At 43.2% G+C, this 27,237-nt stretch overlaps 3 protein-coding genes across 5 annotated transcripts in view; 1 reads left to right on the forward strand and 2 right to left on the reverse strand.

The window, feature by feature from the left end:
• Window positions 1-626: 626 nt before the first annotated feature.
• On the reverse strand, window positions 627-2,191 carry LOC144105682 (atlastin-2-like). The gene is made up of 2 exons (XM_077638790.1): window positions 935-2,191; window positions 627-885 (listed from the first exon to the last, which is right to left on the reverse strand). The coding sequence occupies exons 1-2, from the start codon at window positions 1,097-1,099 to the stop codon at window positions 700-702; spliced, it is 351 nt and encodes a 116-aa protein (XP_077494916.1). The 5' UTR covers window positions 1,100-2,191; the 3' UTR covers window positions 627-699.
• LOC144103759 (atlastin-1-like) lies at window positions 1,118-2,033 on the reverse strand. The gene is made up of 4 exons (XM_077636413.1): window positions 1,713-2,033; window positions 1,550-1,655; window positions 1,443-1,465; window positions 1,118-1,375 (listed from the first exon to the last, which is right to left on the reverse strand). The coding sequence occupies exons 1-4, from the start codon at window positions 2,031-2,033 to the stop codon at window positions 1,118-1,120; spliced, it is 708 nt and encodes a 235-aa protein (XP_077492539.1).
• Window positions 2,192-4,015: 1,824 nt separating the features above from the next.
• The window catches only part of LOC144104719 (RNA polymerase II-associated protein 1), a 37,926-nt gene continuing 14,704 nt past the window's right edge, over window positions 4,016-27,237 (forward strand). For all 3 annotated transcript variants that reach the window (XR_013308623.1, XR_013308622.1, XM_077637877.1), the window contains exons 1-17: window positions 4,016-4,619; window positions 6,553-6,630; window positions 8,182-8,404; window positions 9,215-9,358; window positions 9,974-10,141; window positions 11,732-11,856; window positions 13,038-13,145; window positions 15,213-15,314; window positions 15,860-16,024; window positions 16,132-16,257; window positions 19,948-20,082; window positions 20,772-20,841; window positions 21,391-21,497; window positions 23,342-23,397; window positions 24,552-24,653; window positions 25,468-25,693; window positions 26,623-26,765. Coding sequence is in view for 1 of the 3 variants with exons in the window: in XM_077637877.1 (XP_077494003.1) it covers window positions 4,284-4,619; window positions 6,553-6,630; window positions 8,182-8,404; window positions 9,215-9,358; window positions 9,974-10,141; window positions 11,732-11,856; window positions 13,038-13,145; window positions 15,213-15,314; window positions 15,860-16,024; window positions 16,132-16,257; window positions 19,948-20,082; window positions 20,772-20,841; window positions 21,391-21,497; window positions 23,342-23,397; window positions 24,552-24,653; window positions 25,468-25,693; window positions 26,623-26,765 (2,414 nt within the window). In the remaining 2 variants the exon portion in view is untranslated. The remainder of the gene's footprint in view (window positions 4,620-6,552; window positions 6,631-8,181; window positions 8,405-9,214; window positions 9,359-9,973; window positions 10,142-11,731; window positions 11,857-13,037; window positions 13,146-15,212; window positions 15,315-15,859; window positions 16,025-16,131; window positions 16,258-19,947; window positions 20,083-20,771; window positions 20,842-21,390; window positions 21,498-23,341; window positions 23,398-24,551; window positions 24,654-25,467; window positions 25,694-26,622; window positions 26,766-27,237) is intronic.

The following is a 27,237-nucleotide window of genomic DNA, read 5'->3' on the forward strand; positions in this document are numbered from 1 at the left end:
CAGCTCTCAAAACAAAGAGGGACGAGTCATTGTGCACTGGGCGGAAGTCGCACAGTCGTGCACCCTTTTCTATCACTCAGCTTCCTCGCAGTGGCAATAAGCATTTTGGTCATAAAGTGGTACCTACTCGGAACATGCTGACAGCAAGATCTGTATTCCAAGCTTTGTGCAGAAATGAGTACAGAGTGCGCAATCGGTATGTCGCAGATTCATGTGCAGTCATGTTAGAAATATGCCTTAAATAACCACTGTTACAAATACGCCGCGTTTGAAGAAAAACTATTCACTGCAACGGAGGAATATATTCCACTGCATAGAACGAAAGGGCATGTTTCAAATGTGTCGCTTCTGTTGCACCGCCTGGAAAAGCTGTCACAGAGTGTAACTGCACATATCTTTCATACGCATGAGCACCTAGCTTTGGGTAGCCTCAGCAACAGGGAAGGGAGCATAGATAGAGTATGATACATTAAAGAAAGGAACATGCCTTGGAGACATAGGTCCGGTATGCTTCTGACAACTCCATGCCACCCAACTTCGGTGCGCGATCAAACAGTTCTAGAGCAAGTACACGTTGCATTTTGTGATCACTGGTCAGCAACAGAAGGCTACGGTGGGAATTGTATCTGCCAATGTGCTGCATGCACCGATTGGTGCTGGGCTAAAAAAACAACTCGTTGGGACACTGAAGCACTTACCTCATTCATGTGGCACACGTAACGCCCAAGGGCAGCCACGGTGGCAATCACATTGTCGGCAACACCGGTCGCCTGGGAACAAAGGCCAGTCTAGTGCAGGCTGCTGGATGGGAAATCTCTCCCTTCTTACCTCTGGCAGGCATATAGGCTTAGGCAGTATGTTGTTACTGAATGCCATGGTGCAGACCTGTGGGTGTGGCTGATGAGAGTACGTAGACAACAAGACACCAATATACCTGAAAGTAGGTCGTCAGTTCCTGGCACGTGATCGCGCGGCCATTGACCACCTTGACCAAGAGGTTTTGTGGAGCCAGGATGGAACGTACCAGCTTTTGTAGCTGTTCCCTGAATGTGGTGCTGAGGCAGGAAAGGCGGCCCCGAAGTGATGGATCCGTCGTCATCTGCGCACAAGCACCAAGTTAAAGGGTGCCCGTTGAAAAGCTCCAACGCACCTCACGCCATGGGTAAGGAAGCAGAAAGCAGCCTTTTCTTTTAAAGCAAGCGTCGATGTGTTCCCGCACGATCCGCATTTCCGTTGTCTGCACCACTGGAGCCTTCAGCCGCTGGTGCAAGACATCCAGACCTCCATTTGGACCGTACGGCGCACTGAGAGGGTAATACCAGTCACGCACGAGAAAGACGAGCTTCTGGAAAGGCTTCTGGAAAGGCGTGATGTCCTGCATTGCATGGGTCATAGTAGTGAGAATGGGATAGCCTGAACAACAACTTCAACTGCACACACACCTTTGCAGCCAGTTGGCCATACTCTGCAATAAGCCACAGGTGCTGTAGGTCTTCTTCTCAAATGTTCTGCCAAAGATTATAGATCAAAACCGAGCTCAACATCGCACTCAAAGTGAGAAATGCTGCACATCCTTTGGCTGTATGATGGCCATGAAAACCACCCTGTGTGTCCATTAAAAGCACAGCCACTGTTCGGCCATCTGGCATGGTAACCTGCAGAAGAAGCATGTCAGTAAGACTGCAGCTGAAATGCTGAGCAAACTAACTGACCTGGAAAACTTCATCCCACACTAAGACACCCACTGTTTGACCTTCAAAGTTTCCGCTCCAGCTGAAGTCATCCAGTCCAGCCACACAGCTTTCAAGCCAGTCATTTGGACAGCTGTTGCGTAGGTAGTGCAGGAGGAAATCCAGATGGAGCGACTTCCCCGTGCGATGCCCTCCGGCCATTGAAATCGCAACAACAGGCATGTCCCTCGCGTGCTCAGCAAGCAGTACACGTCTCAATATGTCCAAATCGAGCTCAAAGCCACCATCGTCCTTGACGCGCAAAATGGTCACTGCACGACCACGCTGCACTCTGGCCGCCATCCTCCCCAGCAAATGTTGCTGCTGATGTGCACCTGCTGGGTGGACATTTAAAGGAGCAGAAATTTGAACTGTCATAGCTGCCTCTCACAATTTGGGGCATGGTTATGCATTGCCTCTGCTCCACTCATCCGGTTAGCAAAGCAAGTTAGTCTTGATCGTTGGCCTATATCTGGTTACTGGCTTAAAAAGGTCATCAAAGTCTGCAAACTTTTGCTTGATTTGATTTGATTTAGGGTGGCTTAACGTCCCAAAGCAACTCAGGCTATGAGAGACGCCGTAGTGAAGGGCTCCGGAAATTTCGACCACCTGGGGTTCTTTAACGTGCACTGACATCGCACACTACACGGACCTCTAGAATTTCGCCTCCATCGAAATTCGACCGCCGCGGCCGGGATCGAACCCGCGTCTTTCGGGCCGGCAGCCGAGCGCCATAACAACTCAGCCACCGCGGCGGCTCAAACCTTTGCATATTCCAGCAACAGTGTAATGTGCACCCCAATGAACTAATTCCTCTAACGTTTGCTGCATATCACTGCAATGTTATCGCTTCGATTTAGGCAATGAATTCAGAATAACAAAGATATGTGATGCGACCTCCATTACATCTTTCAATCAGGCTGAAAGAATGCTTGACGCTAGTCTTTGTGATGTTCTGTTTTTTTCTTCATCTGTATGCATTTCTATTAAAATTAAGTATTCTCTAGTAGCTGTGTGCCGTTGTGATTTTTTTCACAGCTCTCAATCAAAAACGGACAAGCTCAGCTTGTGATCTTGCCGTCGTATACATGAACAATACAACATCCCCACCCCATGCAAATTGTGATGGCCTCAACTCAGAGCATTTCTTATGTTTCACTCCCACCATGAATTTTGGAGTCTGAACAGTGTGCTGTTCTCTTTTTATTTATATTTATTTACAGTATGGTCCTAGCAGGAGGGGCAAAAATGCACAAAAGAAAGCACAGCAAATATCGCTGAAAATGACACGTACAGCTCTCCTAAAACAAAAAAGCTCAGCTTGTCATTTTTTGTCACATATCTAAATGAAGATTTAAAAGACACACAAAGGAAAACGCATCATACCAACCCTGTGCAAATGGTGAAAATTTCACTCACGCCATGAAAGTTGTGTTTTGAAATCACCATAGTACACTAGACAATGGCATTGCAAACCTGTGCACAAATATATGGAACCGAATTTGGAAAAATATTAAAAAAACCTATACCTAATTCGATTCAAAATGCAGTGAACTACAAAACATTTTACATGGTACTGCACAACCCTTGTGAATAAAGTGAGCACTGCCACCATGTAGATAGAGTCGAAGTTTCGGAATCATGCATCACTGCTAGATTCCCAGTACATCGGCAGAGAGCTGAAGAACCTCAATACACACGTCACGTGTCACACGATTGAAAACTGCAATTTTGGCGCCACTCGGTGCAGCGGCGTGCCACTTAAAATTGATCCCTTCGTCCGGTAGGCTAATTGCGCGAATTGTGTCTCGCGCCTTAGTACTGCTCGGCACAGCTCCACCGCAGGAGGGCTGCTTTCCACCTTAATATCTGGCGTCATTAAATGGCGCCTTTTTATCTTTTTCAATATCGGATATGCTCAAGGCGCTCACCATTGCATTCTAGTACGCACTACGCACCCTAATCCGCGGGTTTGCACTCCATGCTCAAACTTCTCCCAGCTTTTCAAAAGCGAAATTGGTCACATGTGCCAGAGTCACCACATACAGCAGAGTCATGTCTCGCGATGACAAGGCCGCGGTAATAAACAAGACAACAGTTAGCCATTATTAGTGTTCTAAGAACTCGTACTACTTTCCAATTATTTCAGATTTATTATAGTATCGCAAGGAAATAAACATAATAAACTACTGACTAGCTGAATTCCTAGTTTGTCCCACGTGACAACCTTCTGACCAATAGGTGTTTAGCTGCTTGTAATACACAGTTGGCATTGGTTAAGATCAGTATTGGTTGTCATTCCAGCGCGCGCGCATGTTTGCACATGTGTTGTGCGATGTGTGATATATCAACAACGGGCTCTCAGCCAGCGACTACTGTACTGTAACTGTGCTAAGACGTTCTTGCCATGACTGGCATGAATGCAGTAATGCATACTTCACCGCTTAGTTGAAGAAGAATGTTCATTCAGTGCCGTGCGGTTTACGTTGGATATAACAAGTGAAACCGTACGCCCTTGTCCGCTTGCTCTGCGCGAATATCTCTACCGCAAAGATGGATACCGGTTTAATTCGCCGTCCTAAGCGAGGGGAAACGGATGAAGAACTGATGCGGATGCAAGAGGAGTTTTTACGAAGTGGCGAAAAACCTTCGGTGCAACTGGTGCGAGCGGAACGTAAAAGCGCTGATACTACTACTACTGACTCGGTGACGAAATCCGGCACCGGAGCAACCAAAGCAAAGACGTCCACTACGGACACAAGCGAAGCAATTGGTGATCGATTGCGAGGGCTGCCTTCTTTGGTGCGCGCAGGTGGCAGTGATGTCAGTGCCAATCAATTCCCTGAAGTGGAACACGTGAAACTGGAGTCAGTGCTGTGTGACGTCATTGTAAGCTACTACCTGTGTGTGCGTTCTTGAAAAAACATCGCGTTGCTTGCCAAATTATGTCAGCTTCGTTGATCGCTACCACGTAATGGCTGAGTCGGTCTATTCTTTCACATTTGCGCCAGTGAACCGAAGTAAGCACTAGAGGGGGATAGCTGTGCCCAGCTCTTGTGCATGGATACCCGATCTTTTGCTTGTACTCACACTGGCACACAAACTAGAGTTTATAATAGTAAGGCATTATTAACAGAAGGAAGTTGACACTCAACAGTGAAGTGAGAAGCCCATACCAAAGGCCTGCGCTGCAGTGCCCATGACATAAGTTTGAACAAAAAAAAAAAAAAACAGCTCAGCCACATAATACTTTGTAACATTGAAGATCTCTGCTGTGATGGCATGGAATGTAAACTTTAATTTCCAGGCTATGCTTCATTAATTGCAGTAGTTGCCATTTAAGTGATATTTAGGTTCTAAAACAGCTCTGTGGGTTATGTCAAACGGTGTGTCTAGCGTTCTGTCGAGGCAGAACCATTGTTGTTGTTGTGTGTGAGGCAGAACCATTGAGGCAGACTGTTGTTGGAGTTCTGTCTAAACGCAGCATTTACTGGTACTGCAGTTGCATCCGTACCAGACCCCTTGTTTCCTCTAAAACCAACCCTGGTGTCAAGCGTCCCATCAGGATGTGATCACACTGGGATTGGCACATACCATCACGACATGTGTGATGGCAGTTGCTGTGGGGTTTGTTTTCATGCCTACTGCATCTCGAGCGGTTAGGTTTGGTTTAACCAAGTTAGGTTCATTGTGTTCATGAGAGTAGCTGTTCTTTCCGGACATAACTGCTAGAGTGGCAAATTTTTTTTACAAAATGCCTTGCTTTCCACCTACACAGAACAGTATAATGGCTGTCAGAATTCTATTCAGGCATCCGAGTACACAGCATTATGCTGTTGCATGGTTTTTGTCAGATTAGTTTTGTTGTTATTAGGGAACTTAAGTGACAATCACTGTTTCATGTGGACGTAACTCAGGACGATTCCTGTTATGCCTGAATGGCACCAGAGCAGCAGTTGTTCCATCTGGATGGCGCTCTAACCATAGCCTATGTGGAGTGCCAGTTTAGAGTGCCCCAGGTTAAATCTTATGACATCTCAGTACATGCATCTTCGAATCTATTAGAATCTAGTAATTGCAGTAAGATGCTTCAAGTAATGAAAAGCCAATGTTTACGTCTCATTCTATAGGTGAACGTAAAAATTGTGGAAGAGGCAGGCTCTATGGTGGAAAGTGATAGTAACATCTGGACATAATGACGAAGCTAACTTGTTACAATTTAATTATTTGTAAGAATGCTGTGTTTAAGGATGAGACATAGCGCTAAAATTTGTTTAATGTATAATAAATATATGTCCTGTCAGTTGTCTTTCTACTATTTCTACACCTTGCCTAATCTAAGCTAACATATTCCAGTGCTCCAAGGATACATTTGAAACATTGTCAGGACAATGAAGGAGTTACATGGGCCATGATTCAGGCAAATTGGGGACATGCATCCAGCATGCTTTTACTCATTACTTTGCATGAATTAATAACTTAATGGTAGAGAGCTAATTGCATCAGGTTTAACCTTGCTGTTGCTGCCATAGAAGGCACAGGGTCTGTAAACTTTCTGAAGGGTCAAGGTGAAATCACTAAAACTTTGACCTAAAGGTTTCCAAAGCTCATAGCATTCTAGGCTGTGCATTTTAAGTAACATATAATGTAGGCTTTCTCAGTATATCGTGTGAAGGAAGTTGCCAATGAGGCATGCACCAAATGTACCTTATACATATTTCTAGATATTCGATAATTTAGGAGCTTAATATGTGACCAAAATAATGTGGTTTCTCTGTCTATGTGTTTCTCCCTGAATATACTTTTCCATTGCTTTACACAGGAACGCAGTGTGAGCAAAGACTCTGCAAAGCCTCCATCTGCCTCGACAACACCATTCCCCGAGCCTACGAAAGTTTTGGTGAGCAGCCTTTTTCTTTTTGCACACTCCTGTGCATCTGTTATTTTTTTTATGACTGCTGTGGGCAAAGTATCATCTTTTTTTTTGCTGTTTCTAAGTCAAGGTTTGCAAAAATGGCTGTGTTTGCTCTAAATTCTTTAAACCTCTGCCACTGAAACTTGAAAAAGTTCCTGCCTCAAGTGAAAAAGGTCAGAGCAAAGTTTAAATTGTTGGTAGTTGTATGTGGGAATAGACTTGCGTTGTTGTGCCTGCAATTTTGCTGTCACGGTGGCACTTTGGTTAAATTTTAAATAAAAATTGTTGCCATTTGTGGGGACTTAATCTCCAGGAATGCATCACTGCCGAAGTCCCTTATTCAAGGTGACAGGTTAGATATTTTATTAACTAAGCCTGAAATGAAATGGCAGTGTTGTGTTAATGGAACACTTCTAATTAAGAAAAGAAGGTCTGTCTGATTTTTTTTTTCTTTTTTAGGAAAGACTTGCCTATTTATGACACTCACATGAGCTACCCCATCTACATTTATAACCCGCAGCCATTCTTATCTTGTGCCTTGTTTATTGGTAGACCACAGGGGAATACTAAGCACTTAGCCTCAGTTGTCTGTGGCTGATCATTTATTGCCTTCAGTCGTGTTAAAGTTGTACAAACATCAAAATTTCACTTTGATGTTTTCTTCTTTGTAATGATGCACAGGACATTAGTTAGCATGGACCAACACATGGTATTTGATCGCATCTTATAAATAATTTATAATTGAATTAATGTTCTCTTGTGTAGCTGCCGTGGTGGCTCAGTGGGTAAGGCGCTCGGCTGCTGACCCGAAAGACGCGGGTTCGATCCCAGCCACAGCGGTCTAATTTCTATGGAGGCGAAATGTTAGAGGCCCATGTACTGTGCGATGTCGGTGCACGTTAAAGAACCCCAGGTGGTCAAAATTTCCAGAGCCCTTCACTACAGCGTCCCTCATAGCCTGAGTCGCTTTGGGACGTTAAACTGCCATAAACCAAACCAAACCAATGCACTCTTGCTGTTTAAGTTTCAAAATACGCTAGGTATGGTGTTAAACGTTCAGTGTAGGTTGCATGAAGCTCAAATAATTTGAGGAATAATTGCTGCTTCATTCATTTGTTATCATTCCAGCTCTTGAGGCAGGCTGGCTTAAGCGTTGTGGTGTATTCAGATGATGGAACAGCGATTACCTCGTTTTTTTTTTATGTCCCTAGTATTCTGTACTCAACTTTTATGTCACAGCCACTGTTTGGCTTTTTAAACAGAAACAGCATGAGAAAAGAAGTTCAGTTAATGATTATTTAGGGATCTTAGGTGAATACCACATAGTGATCCATGCATCACTACGTGGTATACCCTTGCCCTTGACAAATTATTATGTTGGCAGTTTTAAATACTATGGCTAAGATCTTTGCTTCTCAGTGAAACACTCTGCCTCTTTCTCTTGATGTTATGCCCATCATTTACTTTTTTTGTCACTGTCTCGAGCTCATTTCGAGATGACGTGACCAATAATGCTGAATTCATTCCTTAACTCAGGGATGTACACTAGAGGGCCGCAAGAGCTTGTTTGCGTCTAGACTAAAGAAGCAAGATGGGAACCAACAGCAAATTACCCCAAAACCGACACCGGAAATACCGTCTAGCACTGTCCTGTCGAAGGATGACTGTGAGGCTGTGCACTTGGAAAACCTTGGACGACTTGAAGCCATGTCACACGACGAGAAGATCAAGGCGCAGCAGGAGCTGCTCTCTCGCCTCGGTGTGAATCTTGTTTTGTTCACCGCCTTTCATTCACATCGCTACGCTAAGAAATGAATGCATGGCAGGGACTTGTGAGTGTGGTTCTATCTCCACAAGGACCACTTGGTTCAGTGGACTGACTATTATAACCACCTCAATACACTAGCTTTTGGTCAGCATTTCTTGCATTTTTCTTTACTTTTTTTTAGCTAGTGAATGTACTGGTGTCAGCATTTGGTATGGATATGCAACTCAATAGAATTCATGCCTGCCTTCGCCTTTAGTGCACCTTGAGAGAAGTCATATTTTGTTGCCACTGTTAGACGTTAAGCTTGAAAGCCGCTGCGGTGGCTCAGTAGTTATAGCGCTCGGCTGCTTACCCAAAAGACGTGGGTTTGATCCCGGTGGCGGCGGTCGAATTTCGATGGAGACAATATTCTAGAGGCCCTTGTACTGCGCGATGTCAGTGCAAGAACCCCAGGTGGTCGAAATTTTCGGAGCCCTTCACTAAGGCATCCCTCATAGCCTGAGTTGCTTTGGGATGTTAAAACCCCATAAACTAAACTTGACATAATGCTTGGAGCTGATTTTGTACAGCCTTAGTTAAGCTGTACTAATAGTAACCGAGTTCCTCTGATAATTGAGTAAGCTAGATAGCTCTAAACAATTGTCATTATAGCTTGTGATTCACTGCTCACACTTCCTTTTTATAATATGAAGATTTCATTCCATTGGCTTTGAATGTGCGTAAGCGCGGGTTTCTTTAGTTTGCAGCATGGTACTCACAAAGTACAATTTAACATTTGAACAATTTTTTTCTGTCGCTCAGACCCCAAAACAGTGGCTTTTTTGCGATCTCGACGAAAGCCTCTGGAATCACAGACCTCAAAAAGGGAGGATGCAAATTACGGCAGGGCTTCGAAAGACAGCCCACCTGATGTTGCAACATCAAGCACAAGCCAGAAGTCATCAGGTAGGCTAAACATCTCTTGGCATGTAGCGTAGTCTCACGAACTGAATGGCGTGGTTTACTCGACAAAAAAGTGCATTCTAGATTAAAGTTTTATCGGTAGCTTCGTACATGTTTTCTTTGTCATCAGTGTCAAAATGTGCAAACTGGAATGAAAGGTTCATCAAGAGGCATGCTTTGCTTGCGTCGAGTTTTCTCCCCTCAGGGGCACACTGTTTGCACTCTGACCAAATGAAGCATGCTCTCTGCTGTCAACTTTAGACTGTACATGTGCTCATGATGTTGATTATTAAATTTAGTGAAGGCGCACACTTCATAGTACAGAAGTGTTTTACTGTGTTCATTGAATATGGAAGGGAAGATCAGCCAATTACGCAGTCATCCAGAGTGATTTCACCAGTTTAGTTTTGTGAATATACTTGCTACAAAGTAGTTTATTCATACTTTTCTTTACATGCGATGCATAAAAAAGGTAGTAGTTATGTTCAAACGAAGTGTTCGGCGCCCAGTCTTTGGTGGCACATTACATGCATGTAGAAGTATTGCCTGAAAGCTTGTTTATTTGTTCATTTATCTCTTGTTGTGTAAACTAAAAGGAATCAAATCTCGCTTTTGCAGGTGAAAGTGCTACGCTATTTTCTTCAAAGCTGAAGCAAGAAGGTCCTGAAATGAGTACAACTAAAGCAGACACTGCGGCTACTCTCGAATACAAAGAGGGATGCCCAGCTGCCTCAGCAGCCTGTGTTGACGTCTCGGATGGAGTTGGGGTTGAGGCACCAGTCCTGAGTAAGTTTAGTGTGATGTTTTTCGCACTTTACACTGGCACTGGGGGGCTTCCTTTTACCTGGGAACATAACTTTAATGGTTGTGTTATAATGATAATACACTCAACTCTTTTCAAGGGGACCAGAAATTGATTTGAATTAAGTGTAGTTTGAATTAAGAGGAACCTTTCTAATGCACCTGTTGTTGATGGGGCTAACACGGCGTTATGAATTTACAGGAAGTTAGCGAGTTCTAATTAACGAGATTCTACTACGTAATCTCCGTGAGCTTGCGCAATCTTGTCAATGTCACACATGCCTTTGCATGCCATGTGTGGTAGTGCAGTCAAACCATGCCTATCATTGTATTAAGCAATCACTCATTAGTGCCTACCTGATACTTTCAATTATGGAGTTATTATTCTTTAGTTCAAATATGCTCCACCTTGAGGTTTTCCCCTAAAATGCTGCTGCTGATGATGATTTTTATGGCACAAGGGCATCTGTGGCCAAAGAGTACCATGGCACAAGATATTTTCAACTACTCAAGGTGGGGTCAAAGACCCATTCCCCAAGCATTTCACCCTAAAGAAGCAGAGCGCCATGCAGGGGAAAGCTTGTACCCATTGTATCACCGGTGGGTACCCGGTGGTACTGGGGATCGAAACCTAGGTGGATGCTCAACCACTTGGCCACTGCTGCGGTCATTCCCCTAAAATGCATTGGTCTAATGCCTTTCATTGGTCAGATATTATACAAACTCTACGCTATGCCCATTCTTGAGTGAAGCAATCAGCCGGGCTAAAAGCAGCGAGCTTGGTCACTCTGATACACCTGACGAGATCAGCCATCTGACTATGAAAAAAACAGATGACATGGCCTTTGTCCACTCGAAAGCCCAACCTGGTTTTATCACAGCAGCCTTTGCTGCTGCAGTAGGCTTTCATGCTTGGCTGTTTTTCTAATTTTGCAGCTGAGGTTTGCTGTGTATATGTTGGTCTGGGATCCAAAGTTCCTTTGAATCTTCTACTTAGACATAGTGGAGCCATGACCCACACTTACTTGTGCTGCAATGAACGGGCCTTTCTTTTGTGTAAAAAAGGCGGTCTTAGTGGCGCATCATAGTGATTCTTTTGTGTGGCATGTATGGTGAGAAATCCCAGCCCCCCCCCCCCCCCCCTTTTTTTTACAGTGTGGCTTTAGTCTGCTTATATCGAAGTGCACTAGCATGGTCAATTGACGATGTTTTTGAAGTGTCATATTGAAGCATTTTAAGAGCATGGTGAATTAGCAGTGCTGTGAGACTGCCACATTGATGTGGTTAACTAGGGATGTTTGTGAGCGGTATCACACTGAAGCTGTAGGAAAAAGTTAGGTGTTTGTTAACCAAACTGTGGCCCTTCTTTTTATGGTCTTGGTCTGCCTCCTTGTCATGATTTCTGTGGGTGCTAAAGTTGAAAACTACTGTCAACATTGCTGTTTGAGTTTTATATGTGACAGATTGCACTAGATAATTAATTACTCTAATCATGCGATAAAAGAGTTGCTCCCCAAGGGTCCAAGAGTAATCCGTGCTCTTTGCTTATGTCTGTCTCTCTGCTGCAACCTACAGACGAAGATGAGTTGCCAATCAAGCCGTCGGAAGCAGCCAAGCAATGGCTCAACATGAGCGACGTTGAAAAGGACAAGCTGCAGTGGATGACCATGCTTCCGCCAGTCACAGCTGCAAACTCCAAGGTGCAAAGCTTGTGCTTGTGTTGTCCACACAAAATTTTTGTGGGCCTTATCATTAGAATGTGGGCAAAGTTCACATACCACGTTATACACAGAAATGGTCCTAGTAAGCCTACAAACTATACATATTTGATGCTTCCCAGAAACCCAAGGAACAACAAGTTCGAGCGGCGCTAACGGTTTTTCTACGAATTTTGAAAGATGTCATTGCTGAATGTGATATAAAGTTGTTTATTGACAATTTCACTCGATTAAAATGTCAATTAGCATCTCTTGGCACTGGCACATCTCAACAGCTTATATGTTTGTATGTTGGTTGTTAAACGTATTATACAACCAAGAAGTTGTCGAAATGTAGAACGTGGTAGCGGGAAAACCATGTTATTTGGGTACATATTAACCAGGAGAAAATTAGAACAACTCTGTGGGGAGTTTTTAATGCTTACGATTTTGAACATATAAAGAGGGAAATCGTATGAATCGGGGACGTATTCATGATGTTTTCAGGTACTGTAAACTACTTACTGTAAACAACTTAATCACATACTGCCCGCGAAATATTGTTCCCGTGAATAATTTTGGCAAAGTATCAACTGATAATTGCACAAAAATAAATCCCTCTTTATCCCCAGCCCTTGCTTACTCGGCAAAAGCTCTGGGAACCAATGGTTAGTACAACCGCTGTCAAACGTTCTGATGACATTTTTGAGTTGAATTACAAATTTGCCATAAGAGTGAGGTGCGCTCATGAAAACATTTAGGTCCTGGCTGAGGCTGTGAAATTCAGTGGGTACTGGTGTTCGAGTGTCTTCCAAAAATGGATGACCATGCTTCCATCAGTCAAAGCTGCAAACTCTAAGGTGCAAAGCTTGTGCCTGTGTCATTAGTGATTTCTGCTGCAGTCTGTACCACACAAGCGGCACACAGTATCGCATTCAGCTGCATCATTCTCTAGACATAGAGCTCATGAAAAATAAGTTGTTTACAGTATGGTGCAAATATGTGTTAGGCCATCATCACCCTAGTTAGTACCACACGTGTGTAATATATGTTTGGTGCAACACGCATTTCCACATTGAAAATGTATGTCATTCTGCAAAAGATAATTTACATTTCTCGTAGACATCTGTTTGAAGTTATTGTCCAGATCTCCCTCACACCATGTTATTTTTTGTAATGTGCAGGATGGAGCCCCCTGTGTTGGGCGCTTTGACTTTGAAGGAGAGCTGGTGCCACCCACTCAAGAAGTGCCCGTGCACAAGGGTTTGCATCACCACGGGGAGCAACCTGAGGTCAGGTTTTTTTTTACCTGAAGACATTCTCTCTAGACCTTCATGTATTTATTCTTCACCTCTCATTTCTTTAGAGGGCAGCCCTTAGGCCTAGCTTGCGTGTCGTCGTCGTTATCAACGGTGTAACCTGCAAAGCTACAGCAAAGCTAAGAGCACTGTGAACCAGTAGCTCTATAGCAAAGCAAAGAGCACACCGAAGAATGAAAATAGGGCAATGGAGGAGGGGTAGCGGTGGAAGAGAGAAAGGCGGAAGCGTAAGGTGGAAAGTGAAGGGAGGAGAGTACGGCGGGGGCAGGGGGGCAGGCAAGAGGGGTCGTGCGCAGTTTGCACTGGCTGTAGCGTAGTGACTTCCTAAACGTGTTTGCAGATTGCCATCATGCTAAGAATGTGCACCACAACCGCCCGCTATAGCAGGAAGATACCCCTGTAACCCCTCCGTTTCAGGCAGAAGGTGTGTGAAAAACAACACACTACCTTGCCCAAGTAAGGCAATTCTTTGCGCAAAGATTGTGGGTCCCTTGACCTTTTAACTGCCAGCCCCGAGCTGTACTCATACCAATTTTGTACCAATATAGAATGGTACAATGTTATACCAATATTGTCATCACCAATATTGTGCCAATATAGGCATCACCAATATTGTAACAATATTGCCAGCTCGATGTTACGCTCCTCCCACCGCCAGAGACGAGCTATGGCTGGTACTTGCATAGCTTGCAATTTTGAATGATAAAAGGCACTAGCTGTCCACAAAAAACCCATTTGGTGCCTTTAACGTGTGTTTTAAGCCTGACAACAGTCATTTCATAATGGCATGACACACGAAGAATGCTGTTGGCGGTGATGCCCCCAAGAAACATAGCTACTTCTTGGAGCATATCTGATAGCAGCATTGCTGACGATCCAGAATTTGTTTCTGTCAGTGACTCTGACTTCGTTTGCTAGCTGGAGACGGCTTCAGGTAACGACAACAGTGACATGATGGGTAGTGCACGTTAACTAATAATGATTAAACCTTGTTTGTGTTAGGACAAAGAATTGTCTTTTGCAATGGGCAGTGTGTTAGAGCATATTGTATGAAATAAATACGGCACATTTTTGTACGTTGTAACCCATTCGTATTGTATGCACGGGGGGAAACCCACCCCCAAGAGCAGCTTTTTTTTTTTAAATTTTTGTGTTAATTCTAACCAGAAATCAATGAAGTAATATATTTTCAGAATCAGAATTACATGGAAAAAAATTATGACTACTATGAAAATTTTGGCAGTTTTGGTACGTTTTTCGGGAATTGATTTGGCAGTTAAAGGTAATTGTTACGCAGGTGCCTGACTGATTACGTTCCAGTCAGCACAAGATCGACCGCAAAACTGCTAGTCGTGACTTCAGTCAGCCATGAACAGGTAGTCGAACTGTCAACCAGTGGATACATGGGCGTCTGTTGGCGCCGTTTTTAGGGCCCATGCCATGTATCATGGGAACGGGCACATACTACTCTTAATGTGTAAGTAATGCACCTCGTGGCCCGCTCCGAACGAAGGCGTGTCCTTTGTGGCTTCAGCTTTCTTCTTTGAAGCAATGAGAGAAGCACATTTTAACGCATTCTCACGAAGAGCAGCAAACGCCGAGCAAGGGTTGCACCGCACCGCTCTACACCACCGAGGAGCGTTCGTTCAGTGCAGTTTAGAGACCTGGTGTGACAAAGTGGCAATGCTCCGCATTGTACTCTTAAAGCTTAAGCATCCTCCAAGTTTTCTGCCTCAAGATGTCGCAAAAGCAAACTGAGCTCTAGTTTCACATTAGGGAATACCGTAATTGCCGGTCAGTTTTTTTTTTTATATACTTCACATGAAAAATAAAATGATCTCAAATTAAAAAAGCATTTAAGGGAGTAATGTGATTACTGTCTAAAGGGACTAAATTTAATTACTCCCTTCAATTCTCTTCTTTTTTATGGTGCACTGCCAATCTGTACCCAGAGGTGGACCCGTTTTTTGGCACATCACATTGTGGGCTTGGATATGAAAGTCGGACAAGTGACCTCGACTTCTTTGCTTCGCTTTTCAGATGGCTGGCTACAGCAGTGCAGAAATCCTGCGCCTTCTGCGCAGCCAAGTGCGTTCGCAGCGTTTATTTGCACTGCAGCTGCTGGAGCGCATTCTTACCAAAGTAAGTGCTTCCGCTTTTAATTTATTTTCCCTTTCTTGTAAAACCAGTAGGCGCTTAAATTTTTTCGTCTCACGAGGAGAGTGCTTTGCTTCACGAGGAGAGGTGTTTGCTATATTGGTATTCACCTATAGGGCAGAAACATGGAGGATAACAAAAAGGGTTTAACGGAAATTTAGGACCACGCGGCGAGCTATGGAAAGGAAAATGATAAGTATAACGTTAAGAGATAGGAAGAGGGCCGAGTGAGTGAGGGAACAAACACGAGTTAATGACATCCTAGTCTAAATCAAGAGGAAGAAATGGGTGTGGGCAGGGCACGTAATGCGGTGAAGAGGGGATAACCGATGGTCCTTAAGGGTAATGGAGCAGGGGGCGGCAGAAAGTTAAGTGAGCGGATGAGATTAAGAAGTTTGCGGAGATACAGTGGCCACAGCTGGCAAAGGATAGGGTTAATTGGAGAGACATGGGAGGGGCCTTTGCCCTGCAGTGGGTGTAGTCAGGCTGATGATGATGATGATGGTGGATTAAAACTTCTTTCTTTTCAGCACTGGCTTGGCCACTATGTGGGCCGGCTGGAAGGAGGCGACCTGCTGATGCAGCTGCTGCAGTCGGGGCTAGCGCCTCTCGTGCGATCTGCACTCGATGATAAGGCAACGGTGGACGCGGCATTGGCTGTGCTGCAGGCACTGCTAGTCTCCCAGCCTCAGCAAGTAAGCACTGTAGAGCCAGTGTTGTTAAAATACAAAACAGGCATCATAATCAATCTGAGATTGGTCTGCATGTTTATTGTGGCTATAATCAATTCCTTCTCTTGCAGGCACTGTTTGGCAGGGCATTTCTGTGGCGGCACGGCCATCGTACTTTCTTCCTGAGACCTGACACCGAGTACGAAAATGCCAGTGAAATTCCGGATGCGGACTTCTCGCAGATAGACCTTGTGCAGGTAAGAAGGGAATTTGTTTGTCCCATCTGTGTATATATTTCATGGGCACCCGGCATGCACCTGTATATCAGTACCTGCCACATTCATGGCACATCACAATGACAAATAGCTATCTCTATGATGGGTAAAGTTTGGCATGTTGGAAAATCATTCGGATGAATGAGGCAGTGTTATGAAAGTGGCATATTTCCCCCTTTTGAATAGTATGAAAGCAAAGTAGCCAGTCAAAACCTATCCTTGTAATGCGAGACTGTGTTTGATTGAATGAGGTTTGCTTTTGTGCTCTCTCTCTCTGGATTATTGGCATAGGGAAGTTTTTCACATAAACTGTTTATAGAGGTGCATTCAGCACACCTGGTGTGTATTTATAACCAGAACAGCGGGCACTAAGACACGGACACGAAGGGAGACACGACACACACGAGCGCTGACTTTCAACTGGTGTTTATTGTTTGGAACGAGGCATATATACAGTTCCAACAACACAAGGAAACCAAACCATCCATTCATAGATTCGTAGTCAATTCATGCATGTCGCACTGAACAAGGATGATAACAACATTATCATTTTACCTTCGCTAAAAATGCGAATTCTTTAGGGCTGATTGATAAAGAGGGGCTACTGACGCATGCGTCATTAGACCAGGCGATGTGCGCTGCTTCGATTATTTCGCGTGTTAATTGGTCACTGTGTTTACTTAAAATTTGTGTGCTAGTGAAGTCAGGGTGGCAAGTTTTGCTTTCACAGTCTCTACAATGGATCCCGAGATGCCCTCTTACTGTGTTATGCACTTGTTATTGTGCTCCTTCAGGCGTTCATTGAGGCATCTCCCCGTCTGACCCACATACAGCTTGCCGCATGACAAGGGAATGGCATACACTACACCTTCTTCACATGATACGAATTGATTTTCATGCTTGATGTCGCAATCTCTGGGAACGTATTCAGTGTTAACCATTTCGCACATCTTCCCAAGCTTATCCGGAGCCGAAAACATAACCTTGACACGTGCTCTCTATCTTTTTTAGTCTGTGGGAGAATTGATGAATGTAAGGCACAGCAGTAGTTTTTTCTTTTTCCTTCCGCGTCTCTGCCTGCTCCCCTTTTCCATTTTTGCTTAAATACTGAGAATAGATTCGGACACTGATACTAGTAGCTGCTTGGGATAGCCAGCCTTAACGAGCCGATCAGTTTGGAGAAGGAAACTATCTTGCATGGAGTGCATGCAAGATTTGTTAAGCGCGTTGTGGTAGCATGACTTCGCCATGGCACGTTTTACCAGCTTAGAATGAGATGACATAAAAGAGAGCAATGGCTTTCTCCTTCGTGGCTGGTAAGACCAACACATGTGATGATGCATTAATCTGAGTTTGAGGTCTAAAAATTGGATGACATTGTTTTCTGGCACTTCAGTAGTTAGTATGAGGGGGTGAAGGCACTCAACAAAGTTAGCTTTGATCTGCGTAAAGACTGCATCAAATTCTTCCACATTAGAGTCTATAAGAACAAGAAAGTCATCAACATAGCGAAAACATTGTACAACCTTTGACCCTTTCAATTTTTCCTGAAGCCTTCTACCCTTTTGTGCTAACAAGTCACTAAGCACGGGAGCTATGCATGACCCGATGCAAACTCCTCGTTTTTGCAGGTAAAACTCGCCATCCCAGGAAATAAAGGTAGAAGTTAAATACACTTGAAGTAGTTCTGAAAAGCCCTCGGCGGATATCCCGTTCTTGTTTTGGAATTCAATTAATCCTTGCTGGTCAATACATTCTGCAGTGAAAGGTGTGAATCGAGTGGCTGTCTCACAAAGCACTTCTGCTATTCTGAATTTGTTGCTCAAAATGTATGGTGTGCCGTCTCTAAACACTTGACGATCGAAGAAGAGATGCAGAAACTTATTTATCAAACCAGTTTTCACCTTTATATGCAGGCTATACTAATATAGCGTGATAAACTAGACATACTATGTCAACTGGATTTGCATCTTTGCATAGTTAAACCATATATTATCTTGTACTAGTTACAAAGAAGCTTTTTTAGCTTTATCACCACGGTTTATATACACAGAGTGTTTTGGTTTTGTTCAACTTGCTGCTGGGAACCTTCAGAATACCACCTCTGAGTGTTGCATGCTCAAGGGGGAATGCAAGGCAGAAAATGCCATCTTGATCAAAACCACCCATTTCTAGATACTGGATATACAAGGTTCATAACCTAACCTAATAAGGTACATATCATCCAAGTTTGGTCATGATCTGCGCAGCAGACATGTAGAAAATAGAATTTCTTTCCTGTGAAGATGGCATGCATGAGGTCTCACCAGCAGGGCCCAATACTGTCGTTTTGAACGTGCAGCTTGTTTTTGTCTTTCCTGGCTGATTAAGGCCTTCTGTTGAGCCTGCAGCAGAAACAAATTAAATACGCAAGCGAAATTGATACATATAGGGTAATCATAGCCTTGCAAACTGTAGTTGGCAAGCAAAATGTGTAATTAGCGCAAACACGTAACGTGACCATTGAAAGGTAAATTCTAGCTTTTATTCTTCGTAAGACATTGGTTCTGTCACAGTTTCTGCCGTGTGTCTTTACTGATCAGCCTATATCCACGAGTTTCTAAGCACGACTTTTCGAGTTTTTCACTGTTTAAAAGTGGAAAAATAAGATAAAATAACTGCAAACAATTACCACCGGTCAACTCTGAATAGAAGGTTCTACCTACGCAACAGGTGCTTTAAATATAGAAAAGAGTCTCATGAAATTAAAATTATAGCTTTTCAAACCTTTGGACTCATTTTGTTGATTTCACACTTTTGGGTGAATTTTCATGTTTAGGAAAACTTGTTTTCATTCTGCATAGCTAATGTTTATTGTGAATGTGCTTTGGATCAAAATTTTTGTGAAAAACATGTTAATGTACTTATCTTGCTCATTTGCAAGGCTTGCGTGGCAAGGAAAATCAGATTTTTTAAGTAGCAAAAAATTGGTTTTGGAGAGAAGGAAATGGTGCAGTATCTGTCTCACATATTGGCGGACACCTGAACGAGGGGTTACGTAAGGGAAGGGATAAAGGAGGGACTGAGTGAAGAAAGTAAGAAAGAGGTGCCCTAGTGGAGGGCTGGAATAATTTTGACCACCTGGGGTCTTTAATGTGCACTGACATCACACAGCACACAGGTACCTTTTGCTTTTGCCTCCATAGAAATGCACCGTGGTGGTTGGGTTGGGGCTCAGTAGCTGAGTGCCCTAACCACCGAGCCACCGTGGTGGAGGGTTTTAAATAGCAATGACAGAAAAAAAGAGCAACATTGCACTTCAATGGTGTGATTTGCAGAAAATGTTGTCTTAAAATGACAGTGTCTTCTTCCTGTCCTGTATAAAGAACTTTCCTCGGCTGATCTATGCCAAAAAAGTGACTAAATTACGAGCATTTTTAAAATGATACTATCTTTCCTTAACTGACACATTGACTATCTTACTGCACTACCAGTAACTTTTTTAACTCAAGATAAGGTACTGAAATGTTTATTTGTCCTAATAGCATAACGATAGTTTATCCCTGAAAATTTCGTCATAATTCGTGCTGCCATTAAAATTTTTTACCTGCATCCGCCCTAAGTTCTCGTCTGTACGCTTTGAATGGGTATGCAATTGCTGAGACTGGCGGTCGCTTTTTGCTTTCTGGACAGGCACTACTGCGGATGGACCTGTTGCCCCGGCTGCATTACGTCCTGAAGACATTTCGACCAGGGGTCGCCGGTGTAGCGTCTGCGTTGCTTGTCATGGCAAGAATGGCGCGGCACTCGGGAGAAGCTGCAACAAAGGTGATTACTGCCGATCACCAAATTTAATCCAGCATCTCACCTGAGCAGATGAATGTTGTTGAAGGTTTATAAGGTATGAATTTCTTTGGATAGAGCAGGTGTGCAAAAAATAGGTCTTACACTGAGACGGTGTGATTATTGCTGATAGCTGTGCTCTGGGCTTGCAATACTGTAGGCACGTTGATTGTTTCGCATTTCTGGTTAATAGAAGTGAATTTATGCTGGCAATTTAAAAAAGCACATTCGAATGCACTGATTCAGTGGAATATACAAAATGATGAGTCATTGATGTGCAACAGTTGCAGTTGCATTCCTATGCATGTCACCTGTTGAGTGCTAACTAAAGCAGTTTGGGGCAAGCTATTCATCAATGTTTCATGTGCATACCTTGGTGCATACCTTGTTGCATGCCTTGTTGCATACCTTGTTGCACATGGCCTGCGTGGAAAAAAGCTCAGAAAATAGTCTTGCCAAATCTAAGTATGTAGTGCAGTTTATGGTTACATAGTGTGCCGTGCTAATGGTCATGATATTGTATCAAACTTTCATTAATCAGTTCATGCAAAAAGCCTTGACCGCAATGTGTGTGTGTTACTGTGAAGATGCTGTGGTCATTTGATGTGCATGTAGAAAAGAAAATGTTATGGAAAATCTTCCTAGTGGGCGTTTGAAATGTTGCCGTCTTACAGGTGTTGTATCATCCACACTTGATGACTCTCATTTTTGAAGAGTTCCTGCCTGCCCACTGGAGTTCCCCTGGCAAGTATTGCCGACTTTTTGGTGTTTGCATGGAAAATTATCTATAAAATGATGGTTGTGCATTATATTTTCCAAGCTTACATGCGCTTATCTCTGAAAAAGTTACATTTCAAAACAGTTTATCTGTATTTATCAGGAAGATCAGGAAAACAAGGAACCACCCTTTTCCATGATTGTGCGACTGTAAGCTTAACAGTTTGTGAGGTGTGGTAATGTGAGGAAAACATTTAGCCTCGTAAGTTCCCAGCACGTGTTTGCTTGAAGCCTGTACACAGTTTGATGATGTATTAACGTAAAGCGTGCTGAAAAGCTTTGTTGTGCAGATATGAAAACAACATTGGAACTCTGTATGAGGTTGGTATTTGAGCTTTTTAACTTCTGTGCCTGTGTAATCGCAGTAGGGCCTGCCATGCTACGCGGGCTCAGTGCTTGTGCATCAAACACTGTGATATATAGTTTGAAATTGCAACTGTCAGAGATTGTGGCTTTTTTTTTTTAGCATTGAACCGCACAATATGATGTTGTTTGCCTTTACTGATTCTTTTCCAGCTGTCGTCAAAGGGAAAATGGCAGAAGCATACGGCAACCCAATGTGGCCGGCCCTTGAATTGGTCCGAACAATTGCCGCTGCTGGGAAAGAGCTGGCTGAAGTGCTGGTGAGTGTTCATCTCATCTTTTCGTGCATCTTTTTTTTTTTAATTATTTGGCTCAAAATTCTTCCTCCTGACATTGTGTGTGTGCGCGCGTGCGTGCATGCAGTTTCCCCACACGGTCGCCAGCAACGATGATCTACAACCACAGCTAGTGTGTGTGTGCATGTGTGTGGGGGTGCGTGCACAAACAAGCAAACAAATACATGAACGGTGGGGGAAAACACAAGCACATACTCTGCTGTATCAATCGCATTGATCGCCTATATAGAATTTTTATGTGTACAGTCGAACCCGGATGCCATATCAAACTCGAAGAGGATTGCAAAATAGTTTGATACTATATCGATAATTATATGTGATAAAAATGGAAGTGATATAGAAACAAATCTATGACATAGAAACAAGGATAAATAGCAATCGTGCTAGTGACATGCTTCTTTCAGCAAAGTGCCGCCCGCCGGCATGTTTGCAGTGCAGCTCTCGCTAGGCATTTCTAGACCCAGCCTTCTTTGCATTGAAGCTGCAGCAGACGGGGCTTTGGAACTAAATGCTGCCTATCACTTGATGCCTAAACTTGTTAGCTGTTCGCTATAAATAGAATAGTTGCTAATTAAAATCAAGGTACGGTGGTTTCCGCAACAGCTTCGGCAGCGAAGCACGCCATGTGAGGGCCTCGGCTGTGCTTTAGTTAGTTAAGTTGGCTTCACCGCATGACAGAATATAGCATGAAAATTCAGCCCGAGACACCAAAGGTCGCCCTTAAGCGCACACCATGTTCACCTCTTCACATGGTGTTAGAGCACTAGTGCTGTCAGCAGGTGCTCAAGGCCGTGCAGCTGACCCATCTCTGCCAATGAAAAGTGATTGAAAGGTGATCGAAAGGGGTCATTAGGAGAAGTGTCACTTGCAGGGACATGGCACACCCACAAAATTGGAGTTCGATAAACTGCAAGACTTTCCTATACTCTTACGCAATATATTCAAGGGGACAATTAGTATGTTTGATATATCTAATAATTCTAATTATCCAAGTTCAGTATATCCAGCTTCGATTGTATGTGGTTTTTAGTTGACATGCTAGGTGTTTGTACATGTAAGCATTGCTTTGCCGACCAAGGTCCCCATCTCGAGCAGCGGTAGGCAAAAAGCTTATTTTGCTTGCTGTGATATTTCATTTTGCTATCACGCTTCCTATAACTTTTGTCAAAATGAAGCACATAGCTGCCTTTCACCGTCTCCTTTGTTTTTCTGAGCAGGTCAACGATAAACGTAGAGACCGTGTTTCATTTGTTGACTCATGGTCCAAATGTTGTTGTACTCGGGAAGTTTGACACCGGTTCTGCAATTTGGCTTATCACTGCTTCTTACGTGGGAATTATGGTGTTCAGAGAAGTTTTCGAACTAGGTATACAGATGGAATTGGACCAGAGGCAGTACTACTTTAAATGATGACTCACAAGGTTGCCAAATGTCAGAGCCCTTTCTGTCATATGCCACCTTCAGCGTTTTTAACCCTTGTGCCAATTTGGTATCCTGAATATTATTTTTAAACTGAAGCGCTCTGCCCTGGAACAGCAACGTCCGAAGCAAGTATTCTATACCACAAGCCCCTCTTTGCATCACTAGCTATAAAGCATGCATTTGCCCAGCTTAGGTGACTTTCTCGAAATGTGTTCTTTGCTTACTACACTAGTACAATTTTTAGCCTTTCTTTTTGCCAGGGCACTTTTGAATGTATTTATGTTGACATCTGGCAAGAATGAAGTAGTCTGGCTTGCTGTCTGCTGGCCTGCAAGGATCGTTTTTTTTATTTGACGATTGCTTTCAACCCAATATTGCTTTTCCAGATGCAGAGATACCCTCTCGGGCAATCCTTGGCTGCATATCTGGCCTTAGAGCCCAGGTGGGTTTTTTTTTATCATGTAGACAGACCACTTGCCACTCAGCTGCATTCGATATTTTACATCTGTGATTTATTTATAGTGATACAGCTAAAGACCTTTTTTTCGTTTTATCGTTCAATTGATCGTAACCAAGAAGCGTAATTGGTTACCATGTTTACACCAGTATAACACGCTTTTTTTTTTCCTTGGTTGATTGATTTCACAAGTCTTACATTGTAATCGAAACCAAGGTACGAACATAACCCTTTCTTGTTTTTTTGCTGCTTATTAAAAGAACTACAGCAAACTTCATCATTAGTCTGGTGAGCTGATAGGAAGCCAACTTTTCTACAAAAAAGGCGGTGGGGGGGAGCACAGTCAAAGGTGAGGGTGGCTACGGACATGCAAAGAAAGGAAAGAGCTGAGTGGCATAGGGAATGGAAGCAAGATCAGATGCGTTGGAGGCTTTCCTGGGTGAGATGTTATTACGTTTCCTCTCAAGTATTATTGACATATTCATTGCTTCGCTAGTTTTGCATGCTGTCTTTGGTTTCCCCTAGCCGTGTACAATTTTTCCGAGCCCTCATCAGTAGTTGGCTTGAACAGGTTGAGATTGTGCTGTAATCATTTTGTTGTTGTTTTTTTCCATTTTCATGAGGTCTCAAACTTCCCCCTCGCATTATGTTTGTGGTCGCATTGTATGCATGTATGTACGGTAGTTTCTGTTGGTACCTAGATGACGAGATTTCTAAGAAACGTGGATAATACAGTCTGTTGTTAGTAATTCAGCAACTATGAAGTATTTGTAATGTGATCTCGCACACTTCAGAGAATAAATTTAACAAAACTGATGTAACCCTTACAGTTAATTGAGCTCAAACTGTTATGTGTTGTCGAGTCATACCTAAGAACATTCAAGTTCCTGCATTTAATTGGCTGCCTGACTAGTAGAAACTTCATAATTTAGAAAATTGAGCAGTAAAGATTGCTACAAAAAAAAATGCAGAAGCTTTTTTTTTTTTTTTGCAGAGCATCTGATGGCTTTAGGATGCCTCCCCGACAAAGCTCGCTTGCCTACAACTATAATTTGTGCATTACTCCTGTTAAATACCGGTGTACTTTTTTTTTTTTTTAACTGTTTCATAAAAGTTAAATTTTCTGCCTGCCCTTTCAGTGCCAGTCAGCTGCCGACCACGGATTGCCTGAATTTGGCCCTGGAAGCACTGAGAACGTGGCGTATCTTTCTTGCATACGGCTTGGGTGGAGACCTTTGCTTGTGAGTGCTTGCCAAGTGATGTTTTGTTGTCTTCTTCCTGTGTTCTAATTTGTCTCGTGGCAGCATAAATATAAATCGGTTAATGAAACAAGCCTGCGGTAATGCCTTATATATGTATAATAGCAAGTAACAATGTGCATAGATGATTAGAGTTAGGTTCAGATAGCAGATGTATAAATATATATTTGATGCTGATTTGAAATTTAATAATGCCATTGAAAGGCATCTTTCTCTTACAGTTATTTGTTTGCAAAATAAGTGGCTGCTAATCATAATGTTTACAACTTGCTTGTGTAATTCACATTTTATTTGTCACATGTTATTGCTGCTTGGGCCCGGAGCAGGTTGAGGCACTATGAAATAAGTGAGTAAATAAGTTAGTGGTTGAATAAATAAATGAATAAATTAGCACACATAACCAATAACTATCTGTGCCATTGCTGTCTGTGGACCAGTTCATGAGAAGCAACTGCTTATGTGCACACACAAACACATTTGCATTCCACAAGCACATGTTCAAGCATGTGTCTAGGATGAACAGTCCTGTTCTTGGTTGTTTTCTTCTTTTTTTTTTTCACAACAGCTACGCAAGTGCAGAGATAGAATCCTGGGGGTGGCAAACGCAGCTGGGAGTAGCCTAAAGTCGCATGGATAGATGAGACTAGTAACTGTGTTTGGATAAGGCAGCCACTGTTAGTGCAAGATGTGGGTAATTGGAGAGCATCAGGAGAGGCATTTGTCCTGTAGTGGGGGGGTGATGAGACAAGTGCAGTCCTGCTTCTCGACAATCGTTCGTGGACTTGTGCCTATCCAGTGACCTGTACTCCGTGGTGGCGAGAAGACTGCAGCTGTTCTCAACCCTGGATTTGGACGGAGTGCCCTTTGACCTCGAGTACGGTGGCCACTTGCTGCACTGCTTGGCTGCACTGCCTGCCCATGTCACGAAGTCGACCTTGGTCGGCCTGAGCGCTTCGCTGAACTTTGTCTGCACTCGCTGGCTGACCCTGCTTGCCAGGGCGATTGACCTGCAGTCTGTTCAGGTTGGTTTCAGTAATGCGTTGTGTGGGTGTGAACTGTGAATTGCATTGACAACTTGTCACTTGGCAGATCAAGTGGGGGTGAACTCTTTGTCTTACATCTCTAATGGAAGCATATTTTTTTATTTATTTATTTAGGCGTTATTTGAGGATGGAGAGAAATCTAGCACTTTTTCTTTAGAACAGCCATGCAGGAGCTTCCGTGAAAAAAAAAATCACATTTTTGGCTTTTTTTTTACCTCACCTGATAACATGACCATTAACTTCGGCGTTACTTGGAAATTTTGTGACGCTTGTGTTTCTCTTGTCACACATGCAGATGTGGCTTTTAAGATTGACTTTAGCAGTACTATGTATTTACAGTTTCTTTAGTGCCATCACCAAGAGCTATTTCCCAATTTTCCTGCAAGAATTGACCATGGCATTACAGGTGCATAGTAGCCTCATGGCTTTTTTTTTCTTTTCAAAACTGTGCTTCATGTATATTGCTGAACTTGGCCAGAACCATTGTGAGAGATGTCTTGCATACGATGCCACAGTGTGGCAGATAGATTAAGCTTAACGTCTTTAGAGGTTGCCCTTTGAGTCCCTCAAAGCAACGCTGAAGCGTTATTTATCCTTTTTGTGTCTTTCAGCGCAGTACTAAGCCATATCTGTTATCAGTCTGGGATGTTTTCTTTCGTTTTTTTTTTACTGATGGACTGTTTAATGTATTCTCTGTTGCTGCATTTTCTAAATAAGTATGAGAGTGAGGGCATTCACAGGTGTGTGGTTGAAAAGAAGTGCAAGGGGATTATGCAGCTGGTGTCCATGTTGATGTTGGGTTTATTGCAGGAATGCCTGCTCAGCCTTCTTTTTCTTTCTTTCTTTCTTTCTTTCTTTCTTTCTTTCTTTCTTTTTTCCTTCCTTCATTTTTTCTTTCTTTTGATCAGACAGGAGTACACACAGTCGCGGCCATGTTGCACTGTCTCTGCTCGCTCACTGAGCTTGGCACCCCGCCTGACGCTGCTGTGGTGAATGCCGTGCTGCTGGTTCTCAAATCACCACTTTCCACGCAACTTACATCGCAACTGAGGTGTGGGATCTTTCTCTGATTGCCTGTGCCTGCTTGTATCTGCCTGTATCGGTGATCGACAGTCTAGCAAGCCATGTTTTTTGGGCGGGATTTGAAGCTCAGCATAGTCGTATAGCATAGTCACTGTAGTCAACACAGTCGTCTATGATTTTCAATGTCTTATGTCTGAAGCACTGTTTCTTGGCTTTTTTCTTAGATCATGGACCAGCTCAGCCATATTGTTAAACTCGGCGTAAGTTTAATAATATTGCACCTATTTGTCCATCGTTCGTAATGTTGTTTCATTGTTCTTCTTAAATCGACTGTGCCAAGAAATATCGAGGCAATTCAGTTTCAGCAGACTATAAGCACTAGACACTGCTATTTATTTCTTTGGACACTGTTTAAAAAGAAGCTAGCCATCTTTTACTTTATTTTGCATATGCGCACCCCTCGTGTCCTAAAATGATGATGATGTCCCCTAATTGTCTAG

Source organism: Amblyomma americanum, chromosome 9, assembly GCF_052857255.1.
Source record: "Amblyomma americanum isolate KBUSLIRL-KWMA chromosome 9, ASM5285725v1, whole genome shotgun sequence".
Classification (NCBI taxonomy): Eukaryota; Metazoa; Arthropoda; class Arachnida; order Ixodida; family Ixodidae; genus Amblyomma; species Amblyomma americanum.